This window comes from Typha latifolia, chromosome 12 (genome assembly GCF_019914945.1).
Source record: "Typha latifolia isolate L0001 chromosome 12, TyphaL0001v2, whole genome shotgun sequence".
In the NCBI taxonomy this organism is placed as follows: Eukaryota; Viridiplantae; Streptophyta; class Magnoliopsida; order Poales; family Typhaceae; genus Typha; species Typha latifolia.
This window is the reverse complement of record NC_133097.1, coordinates 6405328-6420297: the sequence shown is the minus strand read 5'-3', so window position 1 is coordinate 6420297 and position 14970 is coordinate 6405328. Positions and strand designations below refer to the sequence as shown.

Below are 14970 nucleotides of genomic sequence, written 5' to 3'. Positions count from 1 at the left end.
GACTCATCAACTAAGTTAAACAACTCCAAACAAATCCTAACAAACCAACAATTAAGTTAAAACCCTAACAAATCAACTAAACCGGTCTTCCTTATCTTCTCGGATTAATCATTCGTTTCGTCGTAAATAGATTTCGAATCTAGAGAAGTCATGAATATCAAAGTTGTAGATCTTGAGGTTGGCGACCTTATCAAGCTAAATAGCCAAATAAGATAATTAGACTCAATCCATTAAGCTTAATCTTCCTTTGATGTGATCCAATCTAATCCAGTTCGCATCAATAAACTATTTTATTTTTGTCCAAAATATAGGTGGATCAAATATATTTAACTTCTATATATAATTGTCAGTAATTAATCTTGTGTTCATAGCTCTTTATGATCACAAAAGATAGAGAAAACCTAGTTGTGATGGAAGGAGTGCATGACATGGGTACAGTGAAATCAAAAGTAATTTCAAATCTTATAGCACTTAAATTTTTCATCTTATTTGTTTATGCAATATGGGACTAAACCTTACATATGATTCCTTAGTAGATGTCTAGAATACCCTAGATGACAAGTTTATTACTGACTTTGTTATTTAATTAATTGCCATTATCTTTCTAAATTACACTTTCACTTTTAATTATATTTAATATCTTTCCATGTGTAGTGCTTTTTACCGTGAGATCCACCTAATTATTTCTTTCGCCTAGATTAGTCTAAACCAAACAATACTTAAAATTAAGCTGCCACTATAATCTAAGATAGAGGTCATGAGTTTAAATCCCTTATATAAACATTATATACGTATGATTTAAATTTATTATAACTCATATTTTATGAGTATTAATCTAATTATTTAATCTATAGGAGAATCTTATTCTCAACTTTTCTTCCCTTCTATAAGTTTTAAAACGGAACTGATCAATATTTGGACGGCTAGGATTGCTCCTCGATGTAGTAATACAATCCGTTTCCAACGACATCGGGATCCGTGAACTTTTGGGAAACGCCTCAACCTTAGGATGAGATCACGAACTCGCCGATAGTTGCGACTTGCGGCCGAGTACGCGGGGCCACCCGGTATGCGTACCTCCCTCCTCTTCTCCCCCCCCGCACTACAAACGGGGAAACGTATCCCATTCTATTGCTAGTAGTATGGGGGAAACGCTTGGAAAGCCGAGGACCGAGGATTAGTAGTGACGAGTTTACTAAGCAAAGCTAACTATAGACATAAAATGGCTTTAATATTCTTAAATAATTTTTTTTAAGATCAAGATAGAAATTAAAAGGGAAACCAGAACTTGAGGTCAAATGAAGAATAGTTTAGATATTTTAATAAATTTTTAGCCAACGAGGTCACTAGAAAAGGAAGATAGAAGGATATAATAGGAAGGCAGATTTATTTTTGTTCATATATTAAGTTAGTCAAAATTTTATAATTATTTTTATCAAAATTTCTAGTAAAATATTTAAATAATTTTTATCTTTTGAGAGGGATATAGAATAATTATTGAGGGGTCAATATATAATTAATGCTGTAAATAAATAAAATGACGGATTAAATAGTTGAGTTAAATATATATGGGTATTTATAAAATTGAGTCAAATTATTGAGGGTTAAAATGCAATTTCCCCCTAAAATGATCCAAAAAGAATCCCCGTTTCCCACGCTCAATCTCTTTCTGTTCTCCTTGTCGTGGGGGTGACCCCAAAATCCAAAACTCTTTCTCTTAGTTGTTTGACCAAAATAGCCTCGTTTTTTTTATTTTTTACTCAAATACTTTAAACTTATTTACCAAATTAGATCTAATTGACTGTAAACTAATAAAAACACTGAACTCATCGGTATTTTTATCGTCAGATAATTTTTTCTCTAAATTGCTGAAATACTAAAATTAAAGAGATTTATATATATAAAATGCTGAATAGATTAATATTTTAGGACTAGATAAAAACGCTAAATTGATCGGCATTTTTGCCTAAGAAAAAAAATGCTGATCAGTTTAATATTTTTATTAGAGCTACAGTAAATTAGAACTTATTTGATAAATAAGTTTAGGGATAGGATAATCTATTCTGGTAAAAAAAGTTTTGGAAGAGGGCTAGTTTGGTCAAAAGCTCTCTTTCACTTCTATATCTATAAAAAGTTTGACAACTACACGCGAGTTTAATTGCATCAGCTCGCGGGTCCACCGCCCCATGTCGCCACGCAACCACCCCAATCTCACATACGCACACATTAAAATCCGAGCCGACCCATCTTACCTTCTTCTGTTCTTGTCCGGCTTTGCCTCCTTCCTGCGATAAATTGAAGGATAGGGAGCGAAAGCGATCAGAGAACCAGATCGAGATGGCCAAGGGGACAACGGAGATGGAGGTGGGCGTCGACGGCGTTGCCGTCATCACCATCGTCAATCCTCCCGTTAATTCCCTCTCCGTCGATGGTAATTTTTGTTTCATGTTCATTGATCACGAGTTGGAAATTTGAGTTCGTGGGTCGTGATTATTTTTGGTGGCGATCCAGAAAAAGCTCTCCTTTTAGTGAAAGATGTGATGTCGGGATTTTCGCAATAATTTTGCTTTTGGTTGTTTACTATGGTTTGAGATAAGTAATTTTTTAGGGGCTATTTAGCATCCGGAAAGTTATTATACTAGTTTAAGTTAATCCGCAAAGCTAGCTTGACATTTGACCCATCTTTTTATTGGATAATTATGGCAGTTTCGGTGTTATCTGATCTTCTTCCTCTATTTTAGTTATTCTGTTAATTTGTCGATTATTATCATGACATGTAGAATGAACGTTATGGGAGATAGATTAGCGACAGATGTATCCAGTAATAATTTGAAGATAAAGAGATGATTGTGAATTCTTCCTACTGTAGGATTCTGATTTTTAGGAACAATGGGTGGGATTAATAGCAGTAATTCAAGCTCTTTGCAGTTGAACAATGTGTGGGATTAATAGCAGTAATTCAAGCTATTTGTGGTTGAACAATGGGTGGAATTAATAGCACTAATCCATATGTTAACACTTTGAATCTTTCTAAGCTGTTTGTGATTGGCAATCGATGAGCTGACTACATAGTCAAAGAAAAAACATACGGTCTAAAATCTAAATATTTGCTGATAAGTGATAATTACTTATAATATAAAGTTATACTATGCAGAATGAACATAGAATCTAAAGTCTGTACAGTGACAACTATACAATTTTGATGGCGACATCATAACTGTAATAATGAGATAGAATGTAGTTGATTTGAGTTGGAAATGACCTTAGATGGTGAGGAGCACCAAGGAGGACTTTGACAGAAAATACTCAAAATTGCATGATATACCTTGTTGCCATACGATTTGAGATAAGGCAGTATCAGGAGTGGACAAATATGGTTCGTATAAGCAACCTCAATAACTTGGACTTTGAAGTCATTGTTGTTGCTGGTTTCACATCTTTTATCCTTGAATCTGTAACGTACATACTGTCTTGGCTACTTGGTCTTGCATGCCCTTGTGTAAATAATTGAAATATTTTATATCATATACATGCCTAATGCCATTCTTTTGAGTCAGTATTCAACTGCAAACAACAACCTTGCAATGAAGATATATTTTCTGAAGTTTTTATTTTTATCTCTTTGATCAACTAGCTGGCAGTTCTGTAAAGTCCAGTTATCTAGATGCATTATTTTATTGGTTTTCCAGTGTTCTTTTACCTTTAGTAACTTTGTTTCTTTGTGTCTTGCACCAGTGTTGCTCAGTTTAAAAAACAGGTATGAAGAAGCCCTACAAAGAAATGATGTAAAAGCTATAGTTGTTACAGGTAATGTGTAGAAGTTTAATGTTCCATCTGTCATTTATATTTTATGAAACCAGGTGATGCTTATAGTTAGGAAATTGAGCAGGTGCTAGAGGGAAGTTTTCTGGAGGATTTGATATTTCTGCCTTTGGTGCCCTTCAAGGAGGAAAAAGTATGAGTAATACTTCTGGCAGCTTGACTTAAGCAACTAGTATCTTCCTATTATCATGTTGCATTTTTATCTTAACAGGGGAGCAACCAAAAGTTGGCTATATATCTATAGAAATCATAACTGATTTATTAGAAGGTATCATGACTTCTCTTTCCATCCTGTTTTTCAAATTTTTGCCTTTTCCTAAGAAGATTTATGGTGAGAATTTCCATGTTCATTATTCTTACCAGGGGCAACAAAGCCATCAGTGGCTGCTATTGATGGTCTAGCTCTTGGTGGAGGATTGGAAGTTGCAATGGTATTTATGGGGATCCATTTGTTCCATGATCGAAATTGTACACATGTCGGCATACATAACATTTCCACAATTCTCTTATTAGGCATGCCATGGACGCATTTCAACTTCAACCGCTCAATTAGGTCTGCCAGAACTTCAACTTGGAGTAATTCCAGGATTTGGAGGTACTTTTTTGAACTTCTATAAGATTTTATATCTGGGATCTCTTGCCAACTCGTATACTGTTATACTTCATTACAGTCTCTTCTCAAGCTACTAGATCTGTTTCCTCATATTATTGTACAGATAAAGTTTGATGCTTGGGAGATTTCTGTCGATTTGATTCTTTCAATATTCCATAGTATATTTCTGCAGCCTCTCATTTTTCAAATAGTCACTGCTGGTGAATATTTCTTAAATGGCTTCTACTTAAAAAGGTGATGTTTCAGAAGTAGTATCTCAAAAACCTACACTAACTCTGCTTCATCGAATAAATATCATCAGTGTACAGCTAAAGCTTCTATACCTTTTTGTTTACTACCATAGAACAGTCTCTTATCAGCCGTACGGCTCATAATGATTAGCATATTATTGAACACCTTGGACAATATTTCTCTTAATAATCCCTTATACTAACTTCTAAGATGGTTGAAACATCATCTGTGGCAACAAAATTTGGTTTTGGTGTTGCATATTCTCTTTAAAATCACTGCGTAGCTTGAACTACTTGACAACTTGAGGATAACTGAATTATGAAGGATTGATGTTTGCTAGCAAATGCCCCTTTCTTGCCTTAAACTCTTGAAGAGTCTCCTTCCTTCGATGAAGATTGTAGGTCCAGAACAAAAAAAGTTATCCTTTCTTGCCTTAAACTCTTTGAAAAGCCTAACTGCTTTTCCAATCTTATTAATCTGTATTCGTCTTTTTCACTCCAATAAGTTATTGGAGGAACTTGGTTTGTATCAATAAATCATTCAGTAAGCTTAAGGTGACAGGATATTAGTCAGTAGGTAAGGTGATTAGGAATCTCCTTGTCATGTAAGTTGCAGATACACATGCTTAGTTTTAATGTTGAAGTCTTCTTGTTATGCAATATGCATACTACAGTATGATATTTGGAGTATTATATAATATGGGATTACTTAAGAGGACTTTGTACTTCATAGTGTACTTAAAGTTTGTTTTAGGGTTTGCATCTGGCAATACTTGAATAGTTGAAGGTCACTTCTAAATTCTAATGGAATTCATCATTTAAATATGTATTTAGTCTATGTTCCTCTACATAACGTGCAACTAATTTCTTTGATTATAGGAACTCAGCGACTTCCACGTCTGGTTGGGCTTACGAAAGCTCTTGAAATGATACTGGTTAGTACTTTTTGTGTACAAGTTTTCTGTTTGTTGACATTTGGTAATAAGCTGTTCCTGAAAATACATCAATATTGTTTCTTATCCTTGTAATAACAGTTGTCCAAGTCGATAAAAGGAGAAGAAGCTTATGCATTAGGTCTTGTTGATGCCTTAGTTTCACCTGATGAATTGCTGAAGACTGCTCGTCAATGGGCTCTGGATATTGTTGAATTTAGAAAACCATGGATCAAGAGTCTTTACAAAACTGACAAACTAGAACCCCTTGGAGAGGCGAAGGAGATTCTCAAGTTTGCAAGAGCTCAGGCTAAAAAACAAGCTGCAAATGTTCAACATCCATTGGTTTGTATTGATGTTATTGAAGAAGGTATAGTCTCAGGACCTCGAGCTGGCCTTTGGAAGGTATTTGTGACTTATTTTTGACGCACCTTAGTATTGTCTTACCTTATTTGAGTCAAAAGATGCTACCGCCAAAGAATTAGCAAGATTTACTTGGTGTGTGTAACTCAAATTTTGTAGGAAGCAAATTCTTTCCAGGCACTACTTTTCTCTGACACATGTAAGAGCTTGGTTCATGTCTTCTTTGCTCAACGTGCAACATCTAAGGTACAAACAGAGATTGATTTGGGTACTTGTTAGTTGTGTAATATGTTCATATTATTTTCATGTTCTATGCGAGCATTGCCACCCTACTACATGCTGGTCCATGGCTCATGGTTTGGTCTATAAAATTTCCTGTCTTCTAGATGTCATTCTTGAAGCCTGGATCTGAAGGCTTATGACCAATTTCTTTTCCTCTATTTGTTGGAAATGGAAAGAAAGTTGATGAAAGGTGTAACTCTGTAGGATTTATTTTGGAAGGTGATATAATGCATTTATTCACACTTATTTTTATCTAAAATGGGTTACTATTCATGGGCTGTATAAGGCAGCAATGTTGAATTTAGGAAGGATTTATCCCACTATGCTTGGATAAATTGTTCCACCAAAGGGTGGAATTATTTTGTGAACTTCTCTTGATGTACCTTCAGTTTTTAGACGAATGTTATCCAGGGGCAACATATTCTAGTTACCAGACTTCCAAAAATGTCCTTAGTTAGGTTGTGTTAAGGTTGTTAAATTTAGAATAAGAGGAGGCCTTTCCGTGTGAAGCTTGAAATAAATCTCATTAAATCCATGCACTTATTTGTTGGGGAATGATAATTCCAATGGGATATTCCAATATCAGTTCAGGAATTTCCTTCTTGTTTTGCTAGTGGAAATGAAGTTCATATTTGATGATGTTTTTTTTTCTTTATACATTATCTAATTTTCCTTTTCTTTTTCTTTTTACTGTTTGAGGGGGATGGTGGCTGGGTGGTGAGTAAGAAGTGGTGAATTGTATTATGATATTTATATTGGCATATGAATACACAAACTGATACACATTGATTTGTGTTGCATGAATTGTCATGAAGCTTGTACTATAAAATGGCTTTATTTTTTTATTCTAAAGTCATTTATGTTTGTTCTGCAGTTAATAGGCCTTGTTTTACTATCTTATAACTAACCTACTGCCTTTTATAACTACAACAGGTTCCTGGTGTGACTGACTTGGGTTTAGCTCCTAGAAAAATAACTAAAGTTGCTATTCTTGGAGGAGGACTTATGGGTTCTGGGATTGCAACTGCACTGGTTTTAAGCAATTATCCTGTGATTCTTAAAGAAGTAAATGAAAATTTCCTAAAAGCAGGCGTTGACAGAGTCAGAGGTATAGCTCTTAATCTTTCTTCACCCTGTACAGTGCTCCGCCAAGTAGCAAAGATTTTCTTATTTCTAGTTTTATTTCCTTATACTCCTATTGTTTATTCTCTTCTGTTTCCAGCAAATTTGCAGAGTCGTGTCAGGAAAGGGAAGATGACAGAGGAGAAGTTTGAGAGGACTCTTTCTCTACTCAAAGGTGTTCTCGATTATGAATGCTTCAAAGATGTTGATCTAGTGATTGAGGTGAGTCAAATCTCATTCTATTCTTCTCTCCTCCCTGTCTATATTGCTCAGTTAATTTTCTTCTGTTTTTTTGCCCTTTTGACCATGATATCATGACAGGCAGTAATTGAAAAGGTGTCCCTGAAGCAGCAAATATTTTCTGATCTAGAAAAATACTGCTCTCCACATTGCATACTTGCTACTAACACTTCAACAATAGATTTGAATCTAATTGGAGAAAGAACAAAGTCTCATGATCGAATTGTTGGTGCTCATTTCTTTAGGTAATGCAAGATATATTTTTCTGTGACATTTCGTATGAACTGTCTTATGTTCTTAAGTTGTGCTTGAATATGACTTCCTCTATATGTCTGCTTTGAAACTTTTGCTCCTCGATTTCCTAGTAACTCTTCCCTTTTCAGTCCCGCACATATTATGCCACTACTGGAAATAGTTCGCACTCAAAGGACCTCTCCTCAAGTTGTTGTGGACTTGCTGGATGTTGGCAAGAAGATTCGTAAAACTCCAATAGTTGTTGGAAATTGTACTGGTTTTGCGGTCAACAGAATGTTCTTTCCTTACACCCAGTCAGCGCTCTTATTCGTCGATCGTGGCCTAGATGTCTACAAGATTGATCGCGCATGTACGAAATTCGGCATGCCAATGGGTCCTTTCAGGTATAAATAAATAAGCATGCAGTACTATAAATTTACTTTTATTTTTATTCAATATTATTATTTTTAAGGAAAATTGGATGGGCATATATTTATGGATTATATTAAGCCAAGTCTTATATAAAGTTCCCATTCGTACAGACTTGCTGATCTGGTTGGTTTTGGGGTCGCGGTAGCTACGGGAATGCAATACCTAGAGAACTTCCCAGAAAGGGTCTATAAATCAATGTTAATTTCAATTATGCTTGAGGATAAACGAGCAGGTAAAAGCTGTAACCTTGTCATGTATTCTGATGCAATCTTGTCATCCCACTTTTCATGCTGATATATCATATTCTCATCTTGTTTTGGTCATATTTTAAATACTATACATTTCCTGTGCCACTTCTGGCAGGTGAAGCTACTCGAAAGGGGTTCTATAAGTATGATGAAAAGCGGAAGGCAAGTCCAGACCCTGAAATCATGAAATACATCGAGAAATCAAGGAATATGGCAGGCACCACCCCTGACCCACAGGTTCCATCTCAGTCTCCTGTTACTTTCAAGTTAAACAATTCCGGAACTTAAATTTTTGTAGTAGAATTAGTCCTCAATAATGGAACTGTCTTTTGTCATGCTTTACTGGGTGAACAAACTTGGTCTCACATTTTCTGTAAAAGAAGAAAAATTGCTACTTTTTTCTAGTAGAGGATCTGAGAGAGCGCATTTCATGTAGTTATTTTGTATTCCCACTCTTATGTTAGTCAAATTAAGTATTTCAGTATCCTACAGGAATCTATTTGGCGTCACTGTTCTATTCAGTGAAAAGACAGGTTCTATGCAATTCAGTAGGCTAATAGCACTAAATTTGGGATGGTCTTGCATCATATGAGCTTTCAAAACCCTAGCACTAAATGGACATGAGTGGAACAAGGGTCTCTATAGCCGACTCGGAGTAACAATCCTTGTTTTTTGTATGTATCATACAGCTCATCTTGTAATCAATTTTCTTACAAAAGTTCATGGGGGTCAGAGTAGTGGCCATTGTGGCTGTTTTAGACCCTTCCTGCTACATTATATAATTGATAGTTTTGAATGATGTCTGAGCCACGGTACTTGCCATCTTTAAGCCAAGTCAGCTATTGCTCTGGTATTGTAGACAATTGAGGTTCCCATAATATTGCTAGGTCATTAGCTACTGTGTTGATGAGTCTCTTCTTATATATGTACATGATTTTCTTCTTAAGTCATCATTTTCTTTTTCATTATGTTGTCTATACCTTCAAAACTTGTATTGCTTAATATTTGATCGTGTTGATATTTTTTAGTGACTTCTGCCTGAAGATCATATCTTGTCTAGTGATTTGATTATACATTCTCACAATGAATGATCCATAATGTAAATTCTTAGTAACTAATTACTCCCTGAAGATTATATCATGTCGATTGAGTTGATTATACTTTTTCATGTTATGCTGCTTAATAATGTAAACCTCCAGATTCTAAAAACCATTTTAATGCTCAAGTTCCAAGAAATGTTAATGTCCATCTGTTTACTCTTTCCAACTAAGGCTGGTTCGACAGACACGCACAACTTTAGTTTGGTCATGCCCAGTTGATCTTGTTATGTGACAGCATCATTATCTGTTGCCTTTCTGTGTTCTCTGTGCAGCTAATGAAGTTAGCAGATAAAGATATTGTAGAGATGGTGTTCCTTCCGGTTGTCAACGAGGCATGCCGCGTCCTTGACGAGGGCATTGCTGTCAAGGCATCTGACCTTGATATTGCTTCGATCATGGGCATGGGGTTCCCTCCTTACAGGTCTGTTTCTTAAATTGCGCTTAGATTACGAGAAACTGTCTTCATATACTTTGTAAACTCACACCGTTATCTCCCTTATAAATTAGGGGCGGGATAATGTTTTGGGCCGATTCTCTTGGAGTGAAGTATGTGCACTCGAGATTGGAGGAATGGTCAAAGCAATATGGCGAGTTCTTCGAGCCATGTTCTTATCTAGCAGAAAGAGCTGCGAAAGGCATTTCTCTGGTAAAATTTAAGCAGCATCGCTCCACTTACTAATTAAAATTGTAGACATAAGTTCTCACTAATCGTTAATTTTGCAGAGTTCACCAGCAAACCAAGCTAAGGCTCGATTATAGATCGGTGTGACCTCGCAGGCGAGTGAATAATGGAAAGAATAAGTATACAAACATTTCTAGAGTAAAATTTAGCTATATTTTGACTTTTAAGTATCCAATGATTTATGGGAGTGGCTGCAAATGAGAAATTAAAATGTGCGCCAACCCGAGTATGTGAGATTTTATGTGATGCTATATGTTCTCTTTAGTGTTACACTTATATTGCAGAAAGAAATTGATGGTTTCTAATGTGCATTGCAGTGGCTGAGTTTTATTTTCCTATGTTAGTTATTGAAGCTATGCCTTGATGGACTATAACAAGACCTTTCATGGGGGCGAATTGTGAATTTGAGTTAGATCCATATAGGCATTGAATCTGAGCTGATAGATTGTTTTGTAGACTTGTCGATATAAAGTTTTTGTGAGATAAAAGGTTTTGTTACAGAAGTGAAAATTTAATAATGTCTTAAGGTAAGTTATTTTTACTTTAAATAACTTGACCCCCCTTTACTATCATCTTTGCCCAAAAAACCCTATTCAAAATCATCAAATAGATATTTTTTTTACTGTTAGGGTTTCTAATAAAAATCTTTCACATATTTAGACTCCAATATATAAGTTTCACAACTACGACCATCGTCATCAATTCATCTAAATCTTCTCACGGTTCATCTTAGGGTTCGGGTCGGTGAAGTATGAAGACTTTTAGGAAGCTTTAAAGTAGGTTCATTGACGATCTATGCCTATCTAATCGCATTGACGACTTGCAACTAAAGAGTGACTTCATCGGCGCCCGAGCCCGAGCCGAGGTAATGGCCATGAATGAGGCCATTTCATACGCAGTCATGATGGAGGAGATAATTTTCACCCAGAGCACCTTAGCTCTTTCTCTAAGACCCCAATCTTAGATATATAATTCACCACCATCATCGACTCCTCTAATTCTCTTCCTCTTTCTCCTAAACTACAATGAATTACTAACAACAACTCAATAATCCCCTTAGATCACAATGATCTCCTATTATAGTGAGCATATTTATCATACCATAGACGTTTTAGGGTATAATAGTCATTTTATAAGTTTTTCTTTGCACAGTATATGACAATTTTGAATAGCCAAACAATAAAGCCAAACAAGTAGAGAAGGGGCGATAAACGCACCCTAAAATTTCCCAAATCACTCCATTCTCGTTCCTGGCCGGCGCCGGAGCAAAAATAAAATGGCGGAGCAGCCACAGCAACAGCTATCGCAATCGCCGTCACCAACACCGCCGCCGTCGCAGCAGCAGCAGCAGAAGGAGGAGATGATGGGCTGTGTGGCGGCGCTCGAAGCGGCTCTCCTCCCTTGCCTCCCCGCCCGCGAGCTCCAAGCCGTCGACCGCTCCGTCCACTCCTCTCATCAGAGTCTGTTCACTTCATCAATCTCTCTTTAACCTCTTTAGATTGATCTCGGTTGGTAGAATGCGAATATAGAGGATTTGGCCTTGTAGATGTTTGTTGTTTTGCCCCAATGAGCTTGACCTGGCTTCTTGATTGCATTTGGGCTTTTGTATTTGTTGTTTTGGTCCAACGAGTACACTTCTTGAATGGATGCCAACGTCTTGGTCTCTTGCTTCTTGTTAGAATCGAAATCGGAGCGGTTTGCGTTGTTGTTGTGACTTGTACTCTTGCCCCCAAAGAGTTCTTTTGTTCAAAGAGCGAATTTACTTTTAGGTCACTAGTCATGCTTTAAGAGTTCCCGTGTCTTGAGAACCTGTTCCATCTTTAAGATTGACAAGATTCTACTTTTCTCTTTAAATGCATAATGGCATGTAGAAATAGAGGATCTCTGCCAACTCTTCCATCAGTCGAAATTAGAATGCACTGAATAGAGAGGAAAAATAACCTACAGTCTCGTGCCTACTTTAACAATGCACATAATATTGACTTATATTAGATTTTAGTCCAGTTTAATAAGTCTGAGCTAGATATAAGAAAATGTATGATCTAATTTTGGAATCACTATGACTCCTTTAGCTGTGTGAAGAAAAAAAAGTAAAAATTTTCTATCAACCTGTCGTCTGACATCTTATAGAAAGCTACTATTTGGCATCTATATCTTGATTTTTCAGAAAAAAAAATCATCTTTTACCTCATCTTTTTTGCTGCTAATCATCTTTTATTTGGGCTATTGAAAAACTTGTGACATGACCTTGACATCTTAAACTAGTACATGCAAGATTTCTTTCTATGCAGTACATGAAAGGTCTCTTTTAGTTTTGAATAAGTAAAGGAAATATGGCCAGAAGAATAGAAGCCCAAAACTTAATGTTTATGTGTAAAAATTTGGGTAAGGCATAATGAAATTGAACTCATACTATCATACCATTCTTTTCCTTTAATTATTTTATATATTCCATGCATCACACTGTATGGAAAAGCTATAAGGAGTAAGGCTAAGAGGTGAGACAAGCAAATGTTTCGTAACATCATAATTGCACCTTGGCTTGCCTTCCAGCTAAACAAACTGAACATATTTAAAATTAGGTTCTTACTTCTTAGGTATTTCTTTTGAAGATGGCATCTGTTTCATTGTCACAAAGATAATGAAGACATAGTGCTCAGTTTTCTCTTCTCATTCCTTTCGAGGATCTTCCACTTGAGTGAAATCACTCTTGATAGTCTACTTGAACTTCTCCAACTAATATCACTCTTTCTCTATAGGGATCTATTTGTCATGGTTCTTTTTATTGACAGAAGTTTGAAACTGGCTGTTAAGAAATTTATTGCAACCACCCTATTTCATCTGATATTGTGATCGGTTATTCAAAGATATAATACTAAAATATACAAAGGTGAATTTCATGCACAAAAATATATGGAATTTATGTTTTAACATAATCTATGTTCTAGACTTGTTCTTAGTTTATCTCATTTGCAAAATACTTGATCACCTTATGCTGTGTGTTGAAGTTTTTTTATATGTATAGAAGAAGACATATAACATCTTTAAAATAGGATTCAATATGTTAAGTGCTTAGGACTGGAATAATTCAATATTTTAAGTGCCTAGGACTGTCTTGTAAGTGCCCAGGATTGTGACCACAAAAAACTAAAAATTTGGAAAAATATTGTGTATGAAGGGTTGATTTATTGATTTAACATGGGTATACTGAAGAGAGTAACTGGATCCAATATCATATATTAGTTGTGGAGGTGTAAAGGCAGATAAATGCCTTTGCTATGTTCTATAGCTGTCATATTGCCTGAAAGTCAAGAGGAAGACTTTATTATCTGGCTATAGGAATTAGGAAACAACATATTCAAAGATTTAATATTGATAAGAAGAGGACTTTGAGTTTGATAGTTCATCTTATAGATGAAGAAAATGAATACGTGATTGCATTTGGCAACCTAGAGTTAGTGAAAAGATGTTCTAAATGAAAGTGTGTGCTAACATCCAACTCAAGGTGTAATTGGCCCAAGAGTGAGGCAAAGACCAAAAAACACTTGGATGGAAGCACTGAGGAAAGCCATGATAGTCTTCAGAATAATTAAGAACTTAACTCTAAATAAGGTTGAAAGCATGCATTGATTCTCTTATTGGATGTGAAATATCTGGAACTTGTGGTTTTCTTTCCGAACACCTAATAAGTTGTCATTGTCCACCTGCATGGCACCTTTTATTACATTCTCATGAAATCAAGTAGTTATTTTCATATGTTAATGAAGAAAGCATAGAATGCATTTCTCTGTCAGTACTTTGGCGAAATGTATGTCTTTGTAAATTTTCATGCATATGGTTGGCAATTTCTACATATAACATGTTAACCGAGCAGACTTTATTTCTTGAGAAATGAAACAAAGGATATTCAAATGCATTTTTCTGTCATCTCTTTGCTAAAATGTATGTCTGTATCATTTAATGCCTGTGTGCATAAAAATTCATTTCTTTGCTGCAACATGCTAAAATACATGAAGTTCAGATGAACTATTTTTGTATATGAGTGGATAGGCTGAATTCATCTACCCTTTCCTCTTCAAATAGTTGATGTTGAAAGGCATGCAAGGGACTTTATGGAAGCTTCGAAAAAGCTTCAGTTGTATTTCATTGGACTACAACGTGAAGATCAACCGAGCAGGGAAGAAATGCTTCGAAAGGTAACTTTCCAGTTTCCACCTGTGTAATGATTTTATCTCATTATGGATATCTAACCTATCCTTCTGCCTTAAATTTAATAAGAAGGCACAGTTACCTTCTCATTCTGCGGTCATGTTTTTGCAGGAAATTTCTGTTATGGAGGAAGAGTTGAAGATCAAATCTGAGCTGATCAAGAAGCACAAGAACCTCATTCAAGGGTGGAGAAACGAACTGAAAGACCAGCTGGACAAACACACAGCAGAGTTAGAGAGAGTGTGATTCCACCTTCCATTCTCATTTTAAAGCAAGTTCTGATGTATAAAAAGGTCCAGAGTCAAAGGAAGTAAGACAATGTTTTCTCTTTCCCTTCTTTTTGGGAAAAAAATTAAGACAATGTATTTTGATCGAAAATAGTGCTGTCGCCGTGGGATTTTTCCTGAAATCTTATGTTGAAATGATGGTTCTCCCAGTTTCAAGAACAAGAATTTATCATA

The 14970-nt window shown here is 35.8% G+C and overlaps 2 protein-coding genes across 2 annotated transcripts; both read left to right on the top strand.

The window, feature by feature from the left end:
• Positions 1–2217: 2217 nt before the first annotated feature.
• Positions 2218–10605, top strand: LOC140798636 (glyoxysomal fatty acid beta-oxidation multifunctional protein MFP-a). The gene is made up of 18 exons (XM_073152589.1): positions 2218–2431; positions 3736–3807; positions 3890–3955; positions 4034–4090; positions 4186–4253; positions 4336–4417; positions 5545–5600; positions 5700–6002; positions 6120–6206; positions 7176–7350; positions 7465–7586; positions 7686–7849; positions 7988–8242; positions 8381–8502; positions 8634–8755; positions 9891–10039; positions 10126–10264; positions 10342–10605. The coding sequence occupies exons 1-18, from the start codon at positions 2338–2340 to the stop codon at positions 10375–10377; spliced, it is 2169 nt and encodes a 722-aa protein (XP_073008690.1). The 5' UTR covers positions 2218–2337; the 3' UTR covers positions 10378–10605.
• Positions 10606–11197: 592 nt separating this feature from the next.
• On the top strand, positions 11198–14970 carry LOC140798637 (mediator of RNA polymerase II transcription subunit 28). The gene is made up of 3 exons (XM_073152590.1): positions 11198–11760; positions 14384–14496; positions 14621–14970. Exons 1-3 carry the CDS (start codon positions 11577–11579, stop codon positions 14753–14755), a joined length of 432 nt encoding a protein of 143 aa, XP_073008691.1. The 5' UTR covers positions 11198–11576; the 3' UTR covers positions 14756–14970.